This window comes from Lissotriton helveticus, chromosome 3_1 (genome assembly GCF_964261635.1).
Source record: "Lissotriton helveticus chromosome 3_1, aLisHel1.1, whole genome shotgun sequence".
Taxonomy (NCBI): Eukaryota; Metazoa; Chordata; class Amphibia; order Caudata; family Salamandridae; genus Lissotriton; species Lissotriton helveticus.
In genome coordinates, this window is record NC_136061.1 from 82,311,615 (window position 1) to 82,334,939 (window position 23,325).

Sequence of the window (23,325 nt, forward strand, 5' to 3'; positions counted from 1 at the left end):
AGCCTTACTGCTCGTGCTACGTTACCAAGGGGGTGAGCAGGGGTTATGAGGATACATGGTAATAACCCTGAGACACATAGAATAAAAGCAGTGCTCGCCAGGCAGCCTACTGCTCCACGCCAAGCAACCCGTAGGAGTGGTCAGAAGGACAGAGTAGCACACATATTGGGAGAGTGTGGTACACCAGTTCATTTTTTGCGAGCGACATCCCCTATCAATATAGAGGCTGATTGACAATTTTCCTTGCAATAGGCCAAATCTCCAACCCCGGTGTGCTGGCTGGAGTCCTCCTCCCATAGATGCACAGAGGCTACCTACAGCAGCCTGAGATCTCACAGCTGTATTCATACCACACTCAGTCAGCAACTCAACAGAAATGGGCAGAACCGAGGGGCAGCAATCTAAACTGCCCTTTGAGGCGCAGAAAACTCTGCGCATGCAACAAGATGAACTCGATCGGACCAGGCGGGACTAACCCCAGATGACCCAGAAGAAGACTTGCGATCTCTACTCTTCACCATGAAAAACAGTCTCACGTCCTTAGAGTCCAAAATGGGCACCATGTCGGCCCGTATGGACACTATAATTCACAAAATTCAAAAACCTGATCACCGAATCACAGAAGCTGAGAACAAGATATCTGAATTAGAAGATACATCAGAGGGCAGAAAAGATCAATTACTGCAAATGTATCACCTGTTGAAAGTAACTGCAGCAAAAAATTAAGACTTAGAAGTGAGTTCAAGATGCAGTAACATACACATATTAAAAGTAACCGAGAGCGCAGTTACGGGGTGCATGGAGGTGTACATTGAACGTATGCTCCTTGCAGTGTTTGGCACTGAAGCTTTCTCTCTGCAGCTGGTGATCAAGAGAGCTCATCGATCATTGGGATCACAACCCCCACCGGGCGCACTATTCAGGCCCACATTGACAGATGTCTCAATTATCGAGACAGAGAAGTTGTTCTCCCACTTGCCAGAGAAAAGAGGAAAAATGCGAGACCTATTGCATTTGCACCCACACACACTGAGCCAAACGCACCCTCACACACACACAGAGCCACACACAGAGCCACACACACACACAGAGCCACACACACACACAAAGCCACACACACACACAGCCACACACACACAGAGCCACACACACGCAGAGCCACACACACACAGAGCCACACACACACAGAGCCACACACACATCCACACAGCCACACACACACACACACAGAGCCACACACACAGACAGAGCCACACACACACACACACAGACAGAGCCACACACACACACAGACAGAGCCACACACACACACACACAGAGCCACACACACACACACACAGAGTCACACACACACAGACAGAGCCACACACACACACACACACAGAGCCACACACACACACACACAGAGCCACACACACACAGAGCCACACACACACACAGAGCCACACACACACACTAGCCAGCACATCGCATACCAAGCACAACTCTATAGGAACAGTTGTGTAGTCCTTCACTAAATTAAGCAACACAGAAATACAACGTGACACACTCTTTCTCTCTATAACTTAAAGCCAGAGAACAATTCTTGACAGAACATTCTGTATTCAATATGAAGTCAACTGGTCATTAGGGCACGCCCACCTCAGCAACCGCTGTGGAGGCAAGTGACTCACAAACACCTCATTAGGCACAACACCACACACATCCATCTCAAAGACACAGAACCACACACACACATACACATGTAACACACCTCATCCACCGCACGCAGACACCGGCAGTGCACCCAGAGTACCGCCACCTGCCAGGGACGGACATCTCACCGGTGTGGGGTGTGTCTACACAACCAGAAAAGCCCAGGGCCACACCTTCCCAACACCAACATCACACACTGCAGCTCCGTGAACAAGCCACCGGTGCGAAACCGAGAGCCACACCAGAAGCACCACGCCAAAAACCAGCCAGGCCTAGTGCAAGGGAACAGTAACCAGACGGATGCACAGCACGAAACCTTACAGGGAGCCCCTACTCTCAGACTGCACACTATAGGAATGCCAAAAACGTAACACAATATAGCAACACGTACTATGTAACATAAGCAAATAAGAGATAAAACATGACAGGGGTGTAGCATACAACACAACAAAGGACAGCGCCATAAGACACAGCTCCTGGTATACAGCACACGTCATGAGACACAGCTCACTGTCGGGGGGGCGTTGTGGGGGGTTTGCACTCACCTCCAGCGCCATCTCCGTCAGCTGAAAGCACTTGTGCGATAGCCTGTCGGGCCCCACGGGCTGGTGGTAGTAGACGCACAGCACCTCATAGCGCTTCAAGGCAGACTTCAAGCCGCGCTCCGTCAGCTCCAGCACCCGTCGTAGGTCCGGAAGTCCAGACCCTCCTCTGCCCGGCAGAGCGCGGGCAGGAGGAGCAGTGCCATCAGATAAGGCTAATATTATGAAACTGTGTGCTGCACAATTCCCACGCTTGAAGCATTCTAAGTCGCACAATGTGCAGTATTTTACGGGATCGTAAGGAAGGAACCCCCATTATCATCAAGCCCTTATCGATACCCTGACTACGCCTGAAGACTGGCTTAACGCCAGGAGCCATTACCCCAGCCTCGTGTTACCTCACCTTGAGCCCGACCACCCAGCTAGCCCTTCACTCACACGGCACTCCCGCCAGATCCGCGTGAGAATACCCGGGTCCCGCCCCTCCGAAGAAGCCGCTCAGGCCGCCACGGCCTCCCGAGGAGCCAGCGATGCTAGCACCACCAGGATCCGGCCCACGTAAACCCCTGAGTGTGCATTTTACGACGTAGACTAAAATAAATATGAAAGGCACTCATCTCTGCCAGCAGCATAAAAAGAGAGCTTGTTGTGGTGGTTAGAGAAGCTACAGCAGCTCAGGTATGTGATTTGCAGTTTTTCAGCTGCCGACCTTTGGCTAGATTTCTGGGAAATTAAGTGCCATGAGAGAAAGTGTTAGTTTGATTACACGCCGCCAGTGGTGATGAACGAGTTGAAACTCCATACTTGCTTCCAGCTCTGAGAAAGAATTCGAAGCACGTGAATACAGGAAAGCTACTGAGACTGCAGTTCGGCTGAACTTTCTTTTTCTGTGACCTTCGGAGAACAATAATAATCCTTTCAACGTTTTTTTTCTTCAGTTAAGACATAACCGTCCTCTCTTAAAGAAACTGTGGAGGTTTGCACTACACTTGATGCACAGAAAATGCACTGCGTGCCGCAAGTCACGTCTCATTAATGCCAAACTAGCTTCTGGTGACATTTACGAATAAGCCGCCCTTGGGCCGAGTGCTTTCGCCATAACCCTCTCTCCCTCCCCCGCCCACCCACCCATGACATTACAGGACTGTAATACGGTCATCCGGGTCCCGCCCCTCTGAAGAAGCCGCCCAGGCCGCCGCGGACTCCCGAGGAGCTGGGCCCGCTGGTGTCCACGCCCCTCAATCCGAAACGGACGGGGCTTAAAGTGACAGACAAAGCTCTTCTCCAATGGCTGGCCGCCGTTTAGGAAGCCAGTCAATGGAGAAGAGCTAGCTCGTTTACCTCCTTACTAGAAAACATAAAATCTCGCCAGCGAGACTGCGCAAGCGCAGCCTACGCTAGCCGAGACCTAAAATGATTATGAAGGAAACACACTTACGTTCTACCCTGATTTCACTGCAGTAGTGCAAACCGCCAGGAAAAAGTTTGTACCAGTAAAAAGGAAACTGCAACAAGCACATATCGACTATGCAATGAGGTACCCAGCACGTCTCAGGGTCACCCACCAAGGAAAGCAGATCTTCTTCATTAATCCAAATCAGGTAGAAGATTTTCAGAAACGTAACCGACGTGCCATGTCCAAAATGAGCTCGGCCTGTACTCCCTGCCGGTCGCCAACACCAATGTCCAAACAGGATTAGTCAAGACCAAAGCACAAACTTGTTAAGGCTTTATTGAACTAAACAATAGAACCCAACATAAGCAACAGACTACTTCCTTGGGTGAAGGATGGGCAACAATTACATTCATTGAAATGTAGATTGGGCACTCCCCGCTGTGCGAAATCAGATATATAGCCCAGTGGCCCTCCGAAAACGATGACCTTTTGGAACTGTGAGTGGTTTACAGACCGGGCACCTGCCTCTCTCATTTTTCTCACCCTGTGGGACCCATTGGAGGGGTGGAGAGCTGTGGGCCCTCAGGCGATACCCCTCAAGGAGAACCATTTAAACGCTTTTTCTTTCTAGTTTTAGCCTTTTTCTTGTTTTGAACATTTTCAGAGTTCAGGGGGGAGGGAGTTTGGACCCTAAAAAGTTTGGGTTGTCGTTGTGGGAGGGAGGAGTTTTGGGAAGGGATCAGCAGCAACATATTAATCAGCCTAAGTCCAATAGTACGTTACAGAAAATTATAGTTGTATGCTGTCACTGCAAAAGAATTTCTCTTTGTGTGAAAATGACGAGACAACAGCAACCTTCTAAAATTCATCTCATGTCCTGGAATATTCGTGGTTGGAACAACCCATTTAATTGCAAGCATATCCTTGAATACTTAGATAGACATCGGGACCATTTCGAGCTTTTGCAAGAGACACATTTCAGTCCCTTAGTAACCCCTACCTTTGCAAATAGATGGGCGATGCATCACTGCTTCACATCCTATTCCACTTATTCTAGAGGTACTGCAATACTAATCTAAAAGAATACCCCAAGCTGTGCAAGGCTAATATAGCATTATGTAGGGTAGATTGCACTCCTACATGGTCACCATTGTTAACTGCTAAGGCCCCATTAATGATGACCCCCCGTTCTTTCCCACACTATGGGGAAAGGTGCTAAATATAGGGTCCACTTATGCACTTTGGCTGAAGACTTTAACACTGCCTGAATACCCACACAGTATATAGATCGCACCCACAACCCCACCACAACACTATTGCCCAAGATGTATTGTATGTGTGCCGCTCATGTTGTATTTGAAGCGCAAATAAACAGATTTTTTTTAAGCTACCAGCATAGCCCAAAGGAGAAGGACTAAAAGGCTATTAGAACATTCCACCCACTGAGGGAAGAATGTTCGAAATTAAAAATGGAGAAACAAAAAGACAAATATTGGAATGTTGGAGCAGAAGGCTGATAGCATCTGCTTTAAGACAGGAGCCACTCCAATTTCTTGAGTGGATCTCCTAACATTCCAATGTTCTTGTTACTCACAGTCACTTTCACCAGCCCTCTTTATCCATTGGTCTCTTATTGTGTCAGTCACATGTTGTCTGACCACCACATCATTGGGGAGTGGGTCAGCCCGGATGTATGACGTTACAACGCATGCTTTTACATCGCATGCCTTTACAACGCGGTTTTTACATCGCATACCATTACAACGCATATCGCTTTTGGGTGTTGGATAGTAAATAGTTTAATTTACTATTCCAACTCCAGTCCCCGTGGACACTAGGGAAGGTTATTGGATAGTAAATTAACCTATTCCCTATCCTAGAGCGCCCCCCAGCGCAATGCGTTGTAATAGTTTGCGTTGTAATGACCGCGTTGTAATGGTAGTGCGTTGTAAAAGTTTCGTTGTAAGTGATGTTTACCGGTCAGCTCACTTCAGTCATTGTCTAACTTCACAGTGAGTTATGCATTCTGTTCTTTCACAAGTAGCACATCGGCACACAAAGTAGTTCCCTTCAGTTGCATGGACTACTACAGCAGTGTGTGTTTTCTGAAACCAAAAAATAATATTGGCGAGGACCTGGCAGATCCCTGAACAATAACAGTTTAATAAACTATGACAAAACAAGACATGCATTGACAAAGCCAAAAGATTAGTAGCCAACCTCAAACATGAAAAATATTTGTATATAAAGCCTTTCTGAGAATGACAACAAGAAAAACTTGGGGATTAACAGGTCTGCGTAGTCTTTTTGTGGGCAAGTGGTGATCACTTCTGTAGCTGAGTGAAATCTCTTGGTGCTGTGTTTGTGTGCTTTGAGATACCCCAGGTAAGTTAAGTAATGCAGGTGCGTAGCTGTTCAGGAGGTATCCTCACTCTACACCTCAATAGCAAAGTTTAAACACAGTTATTTCAACTGCAGACTGGAGAAGGGATATAGGCCACACTGAGAGGCTTCTTGACTTGTCTAGAGTTTCCTTCCACTGTAACCGACTGTGATATTTTTGTTCAGAATTTTGGGATTTATTTACAAGTATTTCTACAGTTATTAGTACTTCTCGTAATTACACAGTAACTTGAAAAAGGTCTGTCTGCAAAACCAATGCAGGAAGAGCCCAGATTATATTGTTATATTAAGTTGTGTTGTGTCAAGTCATGTTATATTATGTCATGTTATGCGTATTTGTATAGCACAGGATTCACCAAGGGGGGAATCCTGGTATTGAAGTAGGTTATATATGGTCCGAGCCAGGACTCGGTGGAAAGCCAAGTCTTCAGTTTCATGCAGAATTCAAGGACTGAGGAGGAAGATCTGATGTGCACGGACAGATCTGGTTCTGCATTTGCGGGGTGTGTGCAAGTAGGAGTCCGGATGAGCGGAGTTGTCTGGTATGTTTGTGAAAGTTTATGCAATTGTTGAGGTACGTGGGTCCAAAGTTTATGTAAGTCTTTGTATGTGTGCCTGAGAAGTATAAAGAGCGCTTGTTTGTGGATTGGTAGTCAGTGGAGCTCTTTGAGGTGCAGGGTGATGTGAGTGCAAGGTGGAAGGTTGAGGGTTGAGGGTGAGCTTCACCGCTGAGTTGTGTATGGTCTGGGTCTTCTGGTCTGCTGAGCATTGATTATAGTATCGAGTGCATACTCCAGCTTGCTGATGGTAAGGGTTTGGGTGATAGTGACAGTCGGCTCCTAGGCATCTAGCCGGCCACTTTCTAGCGGGCTCCAGTTCCTGCTTGTTCCAGCTTGATCCAGTTGCCACCTTGTGAGCAACTTCTCCACTTGCCATTTCACATGCACCCTCCCACACCCACCTTAGTACCCAATCATGAGACGCCCCCAAGCTGACGAGCTTTGGAACGCCAGCATGCTATAAGTGGGATTATATCTGAGAAAATTGGCAGCATTTCCAGCAACCCGCAAATATTCTCTACTGATGAGGGAGGAATCCCGAAACACTGGTGCTAGAGATAATTATTTCGAACGACTGCATTAGCTGATAAATAATATGAATTTTGTGTGAAAACTGAATAACAACTACCAAGATTCTATGGGGCAATGGCGCTGGTACATGCAAGCAAGGCGTTCCTATCCACCTTCACTGAAAAAAAGGCTCTCATGAGCCACCCCCAAGCTGACGAACTTCAGAACACCTGCACTCTATAAGTGGGATTATACCTGGGAAAATTGGCAGCATGTCCAGCAACCCGCAAATATTCTCTACTGATGAGGGAGGAATCCTGAAACACTAGTGTCTAGGGATACGATTTTGAAAGACTGCATTAGCTGAAAAATAATATGAACTTTGTGTGAAAAACTGAACTACAACTACCAAGTCGCTATGGGGTAATGGCACTGGTACATGCAAGCAATGCGTTCCTACCCACCATCACTTAACTCTAAATACAGCCTCCTCTTTCCAGCCAAAGTGCAAATTGAACATAAAGGAAAGGCTATGTTCTTTTTCTCAGCGGCAGAAGTGAGTGACTGGCTGGACTCCCAAGGACAGTTGGGTGCATGTCTGGTACCCTCGATGGGGTCCCCCATGCGTATGACCCCACCGGCATTCAACATGGACTGAGGAAACAGTCAAACCGGAGACCCAAGAATGGTGGAGTCAGCCTGGGACGAATCAGAGTCTGCCTGGAGAGTATGTTGCAGGTATCGGAGAAGGCCCTGGACTCGGACGGGGCCACACATGATCAGGTGGTGGGTCAGAAATTCCCTGGAGGGGTGGAATGCTGAGGCGGTGGTATACGAACACACCTGAATGGGAAAGATAAGTATGCTCTTGGGGGAAAATTGTTATTGGATAAACGCCATATCCTATATGGAAGGGGCGATGTACTGGGTGTGATAGTCTGGGAGATCTCGTTTATGCAAATCATACTTGTCATGGGGGTTCTCCCCTCCAAGAGGTTGGTTCTGGTGTGTGGGGCTAAAAGACGTGCCTCGCATCCCACCAGTTGGCCAACCATTAGCGTAGCAACTTGTTTACCATATTTGAAACCACATGTCTGTAGAACTGATGGATATGGTAATGCACATGTTTGTTCTTTTATGTTTCAGGTGGGGGAGGGTAATGGGGCAGCAACCACAATTCTATGGTCTTTGTGTTTGGGAGATGAAAGAGTTGGAGGACCTGCCCAAGGGGAAGAGGGATGTTGTGAATATTCAAGATGTATTAATTTTGGTACGGTTTCCTTCATTTCAATTGGTCCTGTGACAAATGGTTCAAAGGGCACTTAAGTGGGGATACCATTGGAGGGTGTACGTGCCAGCGCTAGGCTGGGAGGGGGTTACGAAGGGAGCACTCTGATCCATGGCACCCTACATAACAAAGTTAATTACATTGAATTTTAGGGGTATAGCGCAATTCGACAAACGCAGACATGTGTTGGCATATCTGAGGCGCTATGGGGGTGGCAAGTGCATGTTTACAGTAGACCCACATACTGGGGGATTCGCTGTCCTGTATACAAAGGAGATAGAGAGGGCAACTTTACGCCACCTCGTATTCAGGCTACGCACAGTGGACGCTTATATGGGTGGCACCAAGGGTACCCTACATACATTTACACCACATAACGGATCCGGAGGGGAGATATATTATCCTACATGGCACATTAGATGACAGGGAACTGTGCATCCTTAATTTATATCCCCCCCAGCAATGACTGTCCTTTGTTCAGAGTTGATGGCAGCGGTGGCGCCCTATTTGGGCGCAGCGGTCATCATGGCAGGTGGCGTGAACTGCGTGATGGATGGAACCCTGGATAGGGAACTCCTGCTTGCAAATAATTCACCCCAGAAGATGGAAACTTTGAAAGATCTCCTACAGGACATGCAGTTGAGGGATATATGGAGGGATCATTACCCTGACAAAAGAATGTTCTTATATCATACCCCAGCAACGGGGACTTTCAGTCGACTGGACTATTTCTTTCTCTTGTCTGAACTTCCTCCAGCGGTGGAATGGATAACATATCTGCCCAGATACATCTCAGATCACTCCCATGTCCTGCTGGACCGTCCGACAATACCCCAATGGCACCTACGTGTGGAGGCTTTATAGGACACCTCTTTTGCAGCCGGGGTTTGACGCGTTACTTTGAGGAGAGTTGGGGGTAGGCCTCAAGCTGGGCAGAGGAACGGAAGGCCTTGAAGGTCATCTTCAGGGAGTCTGTATTTAGACAACCTACTGGGTGAGACGGCAATTAGAACAAGACATTAAAACTAAAGAACAGGAACTGAGCAGATTGGACGTCAGAATCCAAACAAGTCCCCAGACCATGGTGGATTGGCTCTCTGCTGGAGAGCTGGGGTAGGTTGGAAAAATGTATATACAAGACCTAACGCAAATGCCTAATTATGCAGGGGGATAAGACCAGAGCTCTCCTGGCCTGGCTTGCAAAAAGACAAACATCCATAACACCTATATTGAATCTCTAAGACGATAATGGGAACCAGTATATACACAACAGGCATTTTTAGAAGCCTTGGCAAATCATGTGGCCAAGGTATACAGGAAGCAAGTATCCCCACCACCAGAAATGGTTCAAGGTTTTTTGGCTTCTCTAAAGCTGCCACGGCTGGACCCAGAGGCGGAGATAGCTCTTGGCGCCGATTACTAGGGAAGAGGGGCTGACAGCTATCAAGCATCTAATATTGGCACGGTGCACAGTAGCAATGGTCTTCCGACTGAGTTTTACCAAAGGTTCACTCCCCATCTGGTGGACCCCCTTTATGAGGTATATGCCAAAGCTTGGAGGGCTCAGACCCTTATGGCCTCCATGAGAGAAGCATTAGTAGTTATGATCCTGAAACCAGATAGGGATCCCATGCTGTCCTGTTCATATAGACCGATCTCCCTCTTAAATCTTGATGTGAAAACACTCAGCAGAATCTTAGTGGTTCGTCTTCTCCCACATATGCCCCACTTGATCCACACTGATCAGGCCAGGTTTATACCGAAATGTAACACCACTCATAACCTGCGATATCTGGCACATATCTTGCATGCCCCATGCCTTCAGGAAGACGACAATGTCATGGCAACGCTCAACATAGAACAGGCCTTTGACTCAGTTGACTGTTCTTATATGTGGTCGGTTCGGCAGTGGTTCGGAATGGGTCACAATTTCCTTATATGGGTACAGTTGATCTATACTGCCCCTGCCGCTCGTGTACAGTCTGGGGGTTAACCGACACGTGTCATTTTTGCAGCCACCATGGAGCCTTTGGTGGCCACTTTGCGGAAACGGATGGCTCCGTGGTGGGTGCAACTTGGGGGACCTGTCATGTAGTCTACCTATATACGGATGATATAGGGTATATGCCCGAGAACCGGAGCAGTCGAGGCCTATCCTCCTTGATATCCTACAAGGTTTTGGGACACCTATCAGGACTCCGCATAAACTTAGAAAAATCTAAGCTGGTCCCATTGGGGAGACTGGCGATGGGTCAGAGGGAACCGTTGCCTGATGTAGGACTGCCTTGAGCAACTGAAGGGGCGAGGTACCTGTGGATCAAATTGACTAACATGGACTCCTCTTGTTTTAACCTTAACCTAGGGAAAGTCCTGGAAGGTCTATGAAGATCTATACGATTTTGGAGGGACCTGCCCCTATCCCTCATGGCAAAGACAGCTAGGTGAAGATGATTATTCTGCCACCTTGTCTATACACATTACAACATTCCTTTTATGAAATCCCCAGCAATTACTTTCAGACGCTGGAAGAGTTGATGGTGGATCTCCTATGGACATCAGACGTTACAGAGGTCGTGGGGTGGAGGGGGAATGGAGGTTCCCCACTTGGAGCTTTACTATATTTCATCCCAATTGTAGCACGCGGTCCATTGGTTGGACAATGTTGAGAACTGGGAAAAACAGCTCCTACGAGGCACATATGGGGACCAACCCTTGCCAGAGCTCTTGATGCTCGGGCCAAGTTCCCGTGGACATTCCACAGGTCATGCACAATGTCGCAAGAATTAGGGAACAGGGTAGTAAGGTACGCACCCTATGCCCTGGATATGCAGCTATGGGTGGTGAAGTCATTCTGACAGATAGCAGACTCCAAATCAGTACGGAGATGGAATGCAGGGGATGTTGCTTGATGGGGGATCCTTATGACAATGGGCACTTTCTAACGAGGACAGAGGAGGAAGCTGCCTTTGGTTTGGGGACGGGACACTTCCTGCAATATAGAAAGATTTTGACATTGGCGTGCAAGATTTGGCCATCCTTCCTAGAGTCATGCTAACTATGGCTTATGGCTGGCATTTGATCTCACACCTGTACACAGCGCTCCGGGACAACGATCCTAGGGAGCCCCTCCCCATCCAGGCAAAATGGGGGAATATACATGGGGAACCTCTGATTGTGCAGACCTGGCTGAAACTTCATGAGGGCGTCAGGACTGCGACTACCAATGTACGCTTTAAACTTACTCAACATAGTTTTATACACCAGACTTATCTTACCCCTCAGACTTTATTTATTTATTTATTTATTTAATGCATTTATAAAGTGCCTGAATCGCCCCAAATGGGGCATCTCCGCACTAAGGACAAGAGCAGTACAACATAGGGAGGAAGATGAAATTAGAAGAGATGGGTCTTAAGCTTTTTTCTGAATGTCAAGTAATTATCATTCAGGCGAAGGTCCAGGGGTAATTGATTCCATATCAAGGGGGCTATATCTGAAAAAGATTTTCCTCCTAGTCTGGCTAGTTTAATTCGAGGCACCACAAGTAGACCTTTACCCTTAGAACGAAGTGTCCGAGAAGGAGTGTATTTAATAAGTTTTTCCGTCAAATAGATAGGGGCCATCTGACTAAGGCCTTTGAACACAAGGTAACACACTTTAAAATGAATTCTCTTCCGAATTGGAAGCCAATGTAAGTTGTGTAATAAAGGAAGAGATGGGGAACGCCTGGGGGCATTAGTCATCAGACGTGCCGCAGTATTTTCCAATACCTGTAAACTTTGTAAGTCAGAGTCCCTAGCCGAAATCAGCAAAGCGTTACCATAATCCAAGCGACTAAGAACTAGAGCATGGATTAGTGTTTTGCGAGTACTGATTGGGAGAAAATTAACTTTACGTAGAATTTATCCAGACCTCCCCGCTGATTGCCCCGATATGGATCTCTGGGTGCTGAATTTATACATATGGTATGGTTGTGTCAAAAACTGACAGCATATTGGGAGACGGTGATGACTTTTTTAAGGGAGGCCACAAGGTAGCTAGTGCCCCAAGACATACATATAGTGTTACTAGGACTGCTACCAACACCCAAAAAAAGCAGCTAGGCAGGAACTTTATTCTTTTAGGATTGGTCTTGGCAAAAAGACGGAGTGCAAGAACATGGCAACACCCCGTGCCTACCCTTGCAGAGACCTGGATGAAAGATATATGCAAATGGGCGACTGCTGAAGCGATGCGATTGAAGCGTGTCTGCAAGGATGATAAAGAAGACAATGACCTTACGGCCTGGGCGTCGATTCTGGTGATTTGCAAGGCCCCCAAGCTCTAGACGGAGCGAGATCCTCTGATCAGGACCGGAGGGTGGATCCCCTGACAAACTAGCTCTCGGTGACTCCCAAGAGAACCCCATTGGGACCCTCTCTGACCTATAGGAGAGGGCACACACATGGAACAGGTTGCTATCCACAAGACATTGACACGGGAACGGAAGCGAGGGCGGGGACAAATGGGGGTTAACTGTTAATCATTGACATACACTAAGAAACCGAATCATGATTGCCACTGCCCTCATTCCAAACAAAATATGCTATAGTGGACTACTTCAATTGGTACACTTGGTGGTGGGAAGGAGGGGGATAGGGCAATTATAATGTTAAAAATACTATTATGAGTTGAAATGCTAATAAAGTTATTTAATAAAAGAATGACATTGAGTGATATCCAGACTAATAATAACAGTCAATGCCTCCTCCAGATTAGAATTTAACGAGTTCAGACTCAGAAATGCTGGTAATTTGGGTAGGTTTCATTGCACCAAATAAAAGAAAATTATCTACCGAGATAGTTTCCTTGCCTCTGGAAAAAAGCACAAATTTCAGAAAGTGGCTCTTAATCTCTACAGGTCTGCAATGTTCAAAGAAAGAGTAGGAGCTTGGACAGTCTACATTCGAAAGGAAAGCCCAAAGTTAATTGTCAGGCCAGGAGGGTGATGTTGGAAAAGGCCAGGTTCTAGGTCAAAAACATGAACATAGCAAAAATTCTAAGTGGCTGTAAGGATAGCGGGTGTCTGTGTGAGCTGAAAAGATGCTTAAGGTGTGAATCCTCACCAGGGAAGGAGCATACATGGACCGAGAATGAGAAACAAGATATTTGCATCTGCATGAAGATGGGCTACGAGTGACAGACATGCAGTGACCTCCCTCAGTAACACATAATTTGTTCTTGACCCTGCAGAGGAAACTAAATATGTGCATTGAAGCTGGAAGGTGTGACCAAAAGTGCCTCTTTCCATTTTCCAATGTAAATGTGTAACATGTGTAAGAAAATACCTTATGCTATTATCCATTCAATTATTCACATATCACTAAATCACCAGTGCATTTGTATGCACCCACCAACACATATATTATGTTCCACACAGTATGTTTACTTCTTTTTGTTGAACTCTGAGTACAGAGACTACTCTGTTAGCCCTGCTCGATAACATCAGAGTACAAGTGGACCGCAGCAAAGCAGCTGCCCTGATACTACTTGATCTTTCTTCGGCTTTCGATACCGTGTCGCACAGTTTACTAACGAAAAAATGGCATGAGATTGGATTTCATTCCAAAGCGGTGCAATGGTTTAGCTCTTTTCCAGGAAATAGAAATCAAACAGTACAGCTTGGCCCTTTTAAGTTGCTTCCCCAGACAGCTAAGTGTGGAGTCCCACAGGGCTCCTCTTTGAGCCCTACACTCTTTAATATTTATGTGTCCTTCCTGGCAAAGAATGTGAAGAAATGGGGGTTTAACATATATTCTTGTGCAGATGACACACAGCTGGTGATATCAATAGGAGAAGGACATGATAAACTGCTTTTTGGAGGCTGCAGTTTGGATGTCAGATCACTGCCTCAAATTGAAGGCAAAAAAAACAGAGATTCGACTTTTTGGAGGAGCAAACCTGCCTTGGGATTCCTCAGGGTGGCCAAGCTAATTGGGAACCGCACCTGAGGCCAAGAAGGTAGTGAAAAATCTGGGAGACCTTTTTGATAACTCCTTACGTATGCAAAATCAAGTTAAGGCCACCTGTGCAAAAGAATCACGTTCCGCCTCCTCACCCACGCACACAAAGCCCTCCACGACCTAGGCCCCAGGTACCTCAACGACCGCCTGACCTTCTACACTCCCACCCGCCAACTACGATCGACCAACCATGCCCTCGCCGCCGTTCCACGCATCCGAAGAGCCACCATGGGAGGAAGATCCTCCTCCTACCTGGCAGCCAAGACCTGGAACTCACTCCCCATCCACCTCCGTCTTACCCACGACCACCTCTCTTTCAGGAAGCAACTCAAGACCTGGCTGTTCGAGCAGTAGCGGACCCCCCCCCCCCACCCCAAGCGCCTTGAGACCCTCCGGGTGAGTAGCGCGCTATACAAATTTCTTGATTGATTGATTGATTGGCAAATGTGTTTCCACTTTAAAACAACTAAGGAAACTTTTTTAATGGATCCATTAAATTGGAGAAAAACAATAGTCCTGGTCCTCTTAACAAGTAGGCAGGATTATGGGAATGCTCTGTATGTGGGCATGGAAGATATTCTGTTTGCCCGACTTCAAGTAACACAAAATGCAGCAGCCAAACTGACAAAAAAGACAGATACAGTTCTGCACCTGCTTTTCTAGCGAGGCTACATTGGCTGACCATGCACCAAAAAGAGAATTTCATATTACTTTGCCATGTGCACAAAGCGCTCTATAAGATAGGCCCAGTAAACATTCAAACCAGACTGGAATTCTACACTCCCACCCGCCATTGGTGATCTTGCAATCTTGCAATCTTGCATTGGCCAAATCAACATGGATAAAAGGAGTTAGAGCTGGTGGCCGCTCTTTTTCTCATCTAGTGTCTGTTCAGTGGAACAAGCTACCTTGGATCTGCGTCTTATGGAAGAAAATTTCAGATTCAGGAAGAATTAAAAAATGTGGCTGTTTACAACTTAGAGATGTGATTTTTAACTGGTACATTTTTAAATTGTTTGTCCCTACCTCTGCGCGAGATCTGCTTCGCCCTGAGGCTGCCCACTCAGCTAGCCACTCACAGCGCGGCTGTAACTAAGCGCTGGGACCTCACCCCACCCTCCTCAGCTGCCATCTTGGTGAGGGAAGGTTAGCGGTGTAGCTGGTCGAGCACTCCCACCCTCCTCCGCCTTAATCATGAATAAAATCACTAGACCATCCCGTCCGCGCAGCGGGCGCGCCGGCGGCGCGCCAAAGGCAAGCCCGTCTGCGCCCGTCCGCGCCTGGCCCGGGCCGAGGGCCACCCCCCCTGGTCTACACCCCCTGCCCCCACGAGGCTTTTATACAGCAATGCAGCTTTCACAACTGCGTCCTCCTGCTCTTCATTCCTGCCTCACATTCGACCCTCAGCTCTTAGCTGAAAACCCTGTTCTATCATGCTCAGGCTGTAAAACTTCTATACCTAGCACTCTGAAATCCATCCCTTGCAACAAGGATAAATCCCTGAAATCTTACTCATTCGCCCTTACTAATGTCCGTTCGCTCGGCAAACACCGACAGGACATATCTGATCTTATAGAGGACCAAAAACTGGATCTGCTTTTTATGACGGAAACCTGGATGGACAACTCGTCCGATCCAGATTTAGTGATTGCAGTTCCTAAAGGTTTTTCTATCTATAGACTAGATAGACAACGTAAGAAAGGGGGTGGAATTGCAATCATTGAACGTGATGTATTTACGGTGAGAACCAATAAAATCACCCTATCCTCCTGTGAAGCCTTACAATTCTCTATTAAGTTAACCCCATCATATACTTTTAAAGGGATTCTTCTCTATCGACCACCAGGGTCCAGAACTGAATTCATCTCCGATTTTAGGTCCATCTTGGAAGTGTCTGCCCTCGATAGCTCCCTCACTGCCCTAGGTGATTTTAATTTTCATTTTGATAAACCAGAAGATCCAGACACAGCTGCTTTTTTAGCTGGTGAACTCACCAACCCACGAAGGGGGCCATACACTGGATGGCATTTTCACTAATTTGGTGGGTTTACAAGTCACTCAAATCCTCCCCCTTACCTGGTCAGATCACCATGCCATCCTGGCGTCACTGGCCACGCATGATTCCGGTGCCTCTATGTCACGTCCCAATCCTCGCCAGTCTTACCTGGCGTGGGGTGACATTGATTGCTCCAGGTTGGAAACACTCTTGATAAATTCTATGCCTCTCCTATCTACTGACCCTAACACCGCCACCACACAATTCTATGAGTGGGTGAGCTCTGCGACCACTGATTTGGTCCAGGTCAAACAACGATCTTGCAAGAGATCTACTCCATCGGCCCCTTGGTACTCGGAGTCATTACGTATTCAGAAACAGCAGTGTAGGAATAAAGAGAGGCATTGGCGTAAAGACTACTCAGAAGTAGCCAAAACCAAGTATAAAGAAACGGTGGCTATATATAAAACTCTAATTAGCGAGGCTAAGAAAAAATATTATTGTGAGAGAATTTAATCCGTACAAAATTCTAACAAAGCGTTGTACGAAACCACCAAGCAGTTAGCAGGATATTCACCCAACTTGACACCCCCCCCTCCCAATCGCTTTGTGATGCTTTAGCCAATTTCTTTCATTTATCAGGTCTTCGCCAACAATAACGATACTCTTACTAAAACACCTGTCTCCTGCCCCGGCCCCATCTTCCTGCAGTTTGTAGACGTCTACAGTTCTCAGATTCGGAATATTGTATCTTCCATTAAATCGGGCTCTGCCTTAGACCCTTGCCCCCTAAAAGTGCTGCTCCCGGTTATTGAAGTGGTTTTGCCGGCCATCACTGCAATTTGTAATTCTATGTTTAGTACAGGCATATACCCAGATGTCCTAAAAAAAACCCTTATCAAACCACTGCTCAAGAAACCAAATCTTGACATGGAAGAATTAAAAAGCTACCGTCCTATCGCCAGCCTCCCAGCCTTGGCTAAAATTGTTGAAAAAGCTTTGCATCTTCAACTGTCAGCCTTTATCGAGGAACATAACCTACTTGATGAATCTCAGTTTGGCTTTTGCCAATTCCGTGGTACAGAGACGGCTTTGGTTAAAGCTGCGGATGATATCAGATCTATCCGTGATGCTGGAGGTTCAGCAGTCTTGATACTGCTCGATTTATCGGCGGCTTTCGACACGGTCGATCACACCATCTTGATCGACCGTGTCGAAGGCATGGGAATTAAACATAAGGCCAAAAAACTCCTAGCATCTTTTCTGACGGACAGGACCCAGGTGGTCACTATTGGACCTTTCCACTCATCCGCTTTGTCACTGCCATGTGGAGTTCCTCAAGGCTCATCCCTTAGTCCGACACTATTTAACATTTATGTGTCGGACCTTGCCAACGTTATTCGGGCACATGGGATGAGCCTGACCTCCTATGCAGATGACACCCAGCTGGTCCTTGCCGTCAGGAACGATGGCCATAAAATAGCAAATGCTTTCAATCTGTCTGAAATTAAATTCCGACAAGTCGGAAGTTGTTGTTTTCGGACACTTGACCCCGGAATGGTCCTCCCTCTGGTGGCCATTATCACTGGGTCCCCCGCCTGAACCAGTCATTAAGGTGAGGAATCTGGGAGTCATGTTCGACGACCGTCTTACTTTTCTCCCTCACGCCAATCAGATCACTTCCTCTGCCTTTCACTAATTACGACTGATTTGCAAAAATTCTGACATTCCTCCCTGAGACAGCTGGCAAAACCTTGGTTAGTTCCTTGGTACTGTCTACACTAGATTACTGCAACGCACTCTTTTTAAACGCTCAAGAAAGAGTACTAAACAAAATGCAGATTATCCAAAATGCAGCTGCCAGGCTTCTGGGAAGAATTCCTAAACACCAATCTGCGTCAGAAACCATTAGAGATCTACACTGGCTCCCAATTAGAAGCAGAATCAAATTTAAAACACTCTGTATAGTCTACAAGGCCCTGCTCAACAAGGGACCAGCCTTTTTCATTAAAAATCTTATCCCTTACTGTCCCTCCAGAATTCTACGCTCCTCTAGTTCACATGAACTTGTGGTACCTCGTACCAAAACTGTTTTATGGGGAGACAGAAGATTTCTTGTGGCAGCGCCCAAGCTTTGGAACACTTTACCGCAATCGATTAAAACATGCCCTTCACTTTTGTCTTTCCGCAAGCTACTCAAGACCTGGCTTTTTAATCTGTAAACCCAGTTTTCCCTTCTCTGGTTAGACAGTGCAGATACTTTTAGCGCCGAGATGCCCTTGGGCCTTCGTTAGCGCTTTATAAAAGCTGTTAATAAATAAATAATAAATAAAATAAATACATTTCTGTGACATCTAATGCCTTTATAAATGACAGCTTGCTGTATCAGCGCAGTGATATCTTCCAGGGGCAGATTGATGCGCATTACAAAACCCCCTAAATAAATAAATACGCCAAGATGCCTAATCTTTTGGTCCAGGTGACTGATGTCTGGAACTCATTGTCAATAAGTATCTTATCTTCAAATTCCAGAAAGGCCAACAACATACATTTATCAACCAGTAGATTATTTCTTTGACATTGCTGACCTTGTCATGGATATGACATCTAGTATAACAATCTTTAACAACATATTATCAATCAATCTACAAATGTTATCAAGAAATCTCCTGGGATACCTAATAAATACATAAAGATGGATACAGGGAGGCTGAGCGTGTAGAGAAATAGAGCAGCATCACAAGAGAGATGCATCTCGGAATGAGATGGAAGAGGGTTTTACAGCCCTCATCACTACTAGTGGTGTACCTACCTGTGGACTATGGAAGGATTGCAACGGTCCCAAATACTGAGAAGTCTCAATCGCGATAACAAAAGAATCCAAAGATAGGTGTACAGAAAAGAAAAACACTTGTGGGAGAGAATCCTTCGCACTGGGTTCATTTCCAACTCATGTGTGCAGAGTAGAAGGTCTGAGGACAATAATAAAGCAATATTTACAGAACTTCTGATGGTTCACTTAGACATTCACGGCCTTTTAGCATTATCCACAGTCATAGGGACACCTTATCACTGAAGACGTAGTTCACTCCTAACTGACGTACAAAAATTGCTTGCGAGCACTTGTTGGCGTGTTGGCTTTAGGAGCGAGATTCTGGCTAAGAATGTTTTTCATGGTTTTCTAAAAGTATATGTCAACTGGAGCGGATCAATTCTCAAAAATATTTTCCTCACCCTGCTGAACTAAGGAACGAAAAATGAAACATGTTAAAATACTTTGCAAACGTAAACTTATCAGGATAGGCAACATTTTTCTGTATGCAAAGTTTGAAAGTAGGGAACATTTATCAATGTAGTGGTTTTCAGCATTTACCGATAAAGGATTATTGGCAGGTTTGTGGGTGTTTCTAGGTGTGCTAACTGTTAACGAAGACAAATGACCATGAACAAATGTTATTATGTCAGTATTTACAAACACTAATAAAAGAGAGAGGGACCCCACAACCAAAGGGATGGGGTACCAAGAAGACTGTTTAGTCAAGCAAAAAATCCCTTTGGGACACCTTATTAAAGTGACAAACGTTCAACAGACAGGTCCTGAGAAGTTTTTTAAGTCGCTGGACGAGAGATGGTTTTTTAACATAGGAGGTACCTACCCCAAGCGGTTATGCTTTGATACAAACTTCTGAGAATTGTTGGGAAGACATTTCATGTAACCCTGATGAAGGTGGTTTGATCATATGATCCACCGAAACGCGTCGCATAAACAAAAAGGAGGATTGTGTTTCAATTAATTAGAAAATAATTCTGACATTTTTGCTGAATTTAATTTTCTGTCTTTACCTACTTTTTTATTAATAAGAATTAATTGTTTCCTTACTTTTAATGTTCTTCCCTCTTTTTAATTATTGTTGAATTGTTGTTCTTAAACATTGCATTGTATAATAAATTGTCCAGGACTTTTCATAATTTCATTTGTGTTTTGCCTCACAAGTACAGTAGTTTTTTAGTCTATGTGTTCCTGTTTTAAATTGTCTGTTGAACGTTTGTCACTTTAATAAGGTGTCCCAAAGGGATTGTTTTGCTTGACTAAACAGTATTTACAAACACACCACTAGCAAAAGGTGACCCCTTCTAAGACAAATGTCCATAAACAAATGTTAATATGTCAGTATTTACACACAGACACACCACTATCAAAAAGTGACCCCTTCTAGAAAGTCATGGAAATTTGACCTTGTATAGCCGGGGCCTCCGTCCATGAGGGGTCATCACCAATATTTACTGGAGGTGCACTGGGAGGGGCTTCTCCAAGAGTAAAACATATTTTTATGTACATTTTAAAAAAAATAGTTAATGTGTAAATGCTTTTTTGCGTCAGGTGTACTAGCATGTAGATTGTTCCACCTGCTGGAAACTCTTTAGCTACAATGTTTGTGCATTTGAGTGCTCAAGTAACTCTATGACCATTACTGCTTGAGTAATGCAAACGCTGTAAATATCAAGCACAACAGTGACTCTAAATATGCACATTTCTGCCTTACAAATCTAAGCTTTTGTGAACCAGGCCTGACTTAACACTGTGCTACAACTCTGCAAGAGAAAGCCAGCAATAACCATATGGCCCTCTTCAAAATGGCCGCCCATTTCCCCTGAACACCAATCATAACGCAGGAGCAGAGTGCAGGCCCTTCTTTATAAATAATTTAGAAAGAAGGCTGGAAAGAATGCCCTGGGGAAGTTGGACCCCAACCCATATGTCTCAGGTGATAACGATGCTGACTGTCAGGTAGCCCGTTTTCCGACTCACCAACGCTTTGCCTTGCTCTAGGCCAAAGCCACGGAGTAAACGAATGCACAGTTGTCTTTTTCCATTCACCTCCAGAGCATTGTTCTATTATCCAGAGCATTAATATGGCCGCCCCCGTCCCTGTCATCATGGGAACGTCACCCTCGCGCCAGGGTGACGCTCAAACACACCTCTCTCTCTACCCGCACGCGCCAAGGTGACGCTCAAACACACCGTTATCTCCAGCCTCCCTCCCTCGCGCAGAGCATTGTTCCGTTATCCAGAGCGTTAAGATGGCCGCCCCCGTCCCTGTCATGGGAATGTCACCCTCGCGCCAAGGTGAAGCTCAACCCCTCTCTCTGGCCGCCCTCCCTCGCGTTCAGGCATTTACATCCCTTGCGCGGGAGGCTTGATGTAAATTTGCTGTAGAAATGGAAAACATGGATATGGGCGGGCTGGGCGGTGAATGTTTGCGCACGCCTGACGTGACCTCTGATTTCTGTTTGTTGGAGTTACCGTGCACGGCTGCCTGCCTGCTATTTTTACCCTCGTCTGTTCCAGCTCCAGGCTGTAACTGGACACCAGGCGGGTGTCTCCGCTTACCTACCTGGGCAGCAATCAATCAAATTCATAAATAAAATAAGACAAAGGCCGGCGGGATATGAGGCGGCCGTCTCCGGCGGCGAGCTTTGTGGGCGACGTTAATCATATGGGAGGTGACGCAGGCGGCGGCTACCTGGCGGCTCTCTTACCGAGCCTTTCCGCTGCTTCCAGCAAACCACCCTCTCCCACACGCCGTGCCTTCAAACTCCCTGTTTGTGCATCTGTTTGTTTATTTACAGGGCTCATGCCAGGCCCTTTCGTGGAGTCCGAAAATGTGGCATGGAAAGAGGGGATAAACCCGAGGACCACAGGCCAAAAAAGATGTCACAGGTGTTCTAAGACACTATGTCAATGTTAATAATATCAACCTATAATTATATTGCATGCAGTACATTGTCTACCACTTACTACATCCTCAAGGTATGTTATTATTTTTGCCACCACATTGCCGCCCTAACACCAGTAACTGTTGCAGCCCAATATTACATTTACCTTCCTATGTACTTGTGAGGTCAATGTAGTGACTGTGATATTATCGGCATGCAATATAATGTATACAGTATAGTGCCGGGACCTTTCAAAGGTCCCAGATTCCAAAAGTTATGATAATTGTGCAGCAGATACATGGAAGACGCAGTACAATCATACAAAACGGTGAGCAAATATAGCACCGAAGACTCCCTTCTGTCTACGGCTGTCCAGAGCATTAAGATGGCCGCCCCCGTCCCTGGCCTGGGAATGTCACCATCAAGCCATAATGAAGCTCAAACAAAGACCTCTCTCTCGGGCCAGTCTCCCTCCCGCTCAGACATTTACATACCTTGCACTGGAGGATTGGTGTAAATTTGCTCAGAGGAGAACAGGTGTAGAGCAGGCGAGGGATTTAACAACAGAAGAACTAGAGGTTCTGGCGAGGGATTTAACAACAGAAGAACTAGAGGTTCTGGCGGTAAAGAGAAAACTGCAAGGACATTATGTTTATTCATAACCACCCTAATGGACCAGCTACTGTCTGCCTGTCAGTGACCAGACCTTGCTCCAATATAGCCTATGAGCCCTCCGTAGCAGCTCTACTGGCCATTAAAGGCCTGCTCCAGCGTTAAAGCCTGCTCCAGCGTTAAAGACCCAAGCTGAAGATGGCCTTTAATGACCGGTAGAGCCCGCTACGGAGGGCTCTAAGGCTAATAGAACATTCCACCACTAGAGGGCAGAATGTTCTAACAAATAAAACAAAGGCCTCACGGAGCCCGAAGGGGTTGAACTCCAGCAACAGCTCTGAACAAACATTGAAATGTTGGAGCTCCAGGCTTCTACCAGTCATTAGAAGCCCGAAGCACTCTTGTTTTCAATGGAGCGCTCAACATTCCAATGTTCTGACATTGGAAACAGCAGGAGACTCTCCTCTATAAAGAACACTATTTCATGATGCAGTAGGAGTCCACTTCTGCTCTCAGAACTCAGCCACCTCTACAAGAACTCCTTGACATCTTTGTCTTTGACGCTACACAGCACTCGGCCACCTTTCGGCTGGGTTCGCGATG

At 46.2% G+C, this 23,325-nt stretch overlaps 1 protein-coding gene and 1 long non-coding RNA gene across 6 annotated transcripts in view; one reads left to right on the top strand and one right to left on the bottom strand.

The window, feature by feature from the left end:
* The window catches only part of LOC144824414 (uncharacterized), a 391,672-nt gene extending 370,361 nt beyond the window's left edge, over nucleotides 1-21,311 (bottom strand). The window contains exon 1 of the long non-coding RNA XR_013608935.1: nucleotides 21,203-21,311. This is a non-coding gene — a long non-coding RNA (uncharacterized LOC144824414). The remainder of the gene's footprint in view (nucleotides 1-21,202) is intronic.
* A 128-nt stretch (nucleotides 21,312-21,439) lies between these two features.
* Nucleotides 21,440-23,325, top strand: part of LOC144824416 (uncharacterized) — a 552,506-nt gene continuing 550,620 nt past the window's right edge. For 3 of the 5 annotated variants that reach the window (XR_013608937.1, XM_078683524.1, XM_078683525.1), the window contains exon 1: nucleotides 21,446-21,520. Coding sequence is in view for 2 of the 5 variants with exons in the window: in XM_078683524.1 (XP_078539650.1) it covers nucleotides 21,475-21,520 (46 nt within the window). In the remaining 3 variants the exon portion in view is untranslated. Of the gene's footprint in view, nucleotides 21,521-23,325 lie in introns of all 5 variants that reach the window. The other 2 variants (XR_013608938.1, XR_013608939.1) reach the window with 1 other exon arrangement.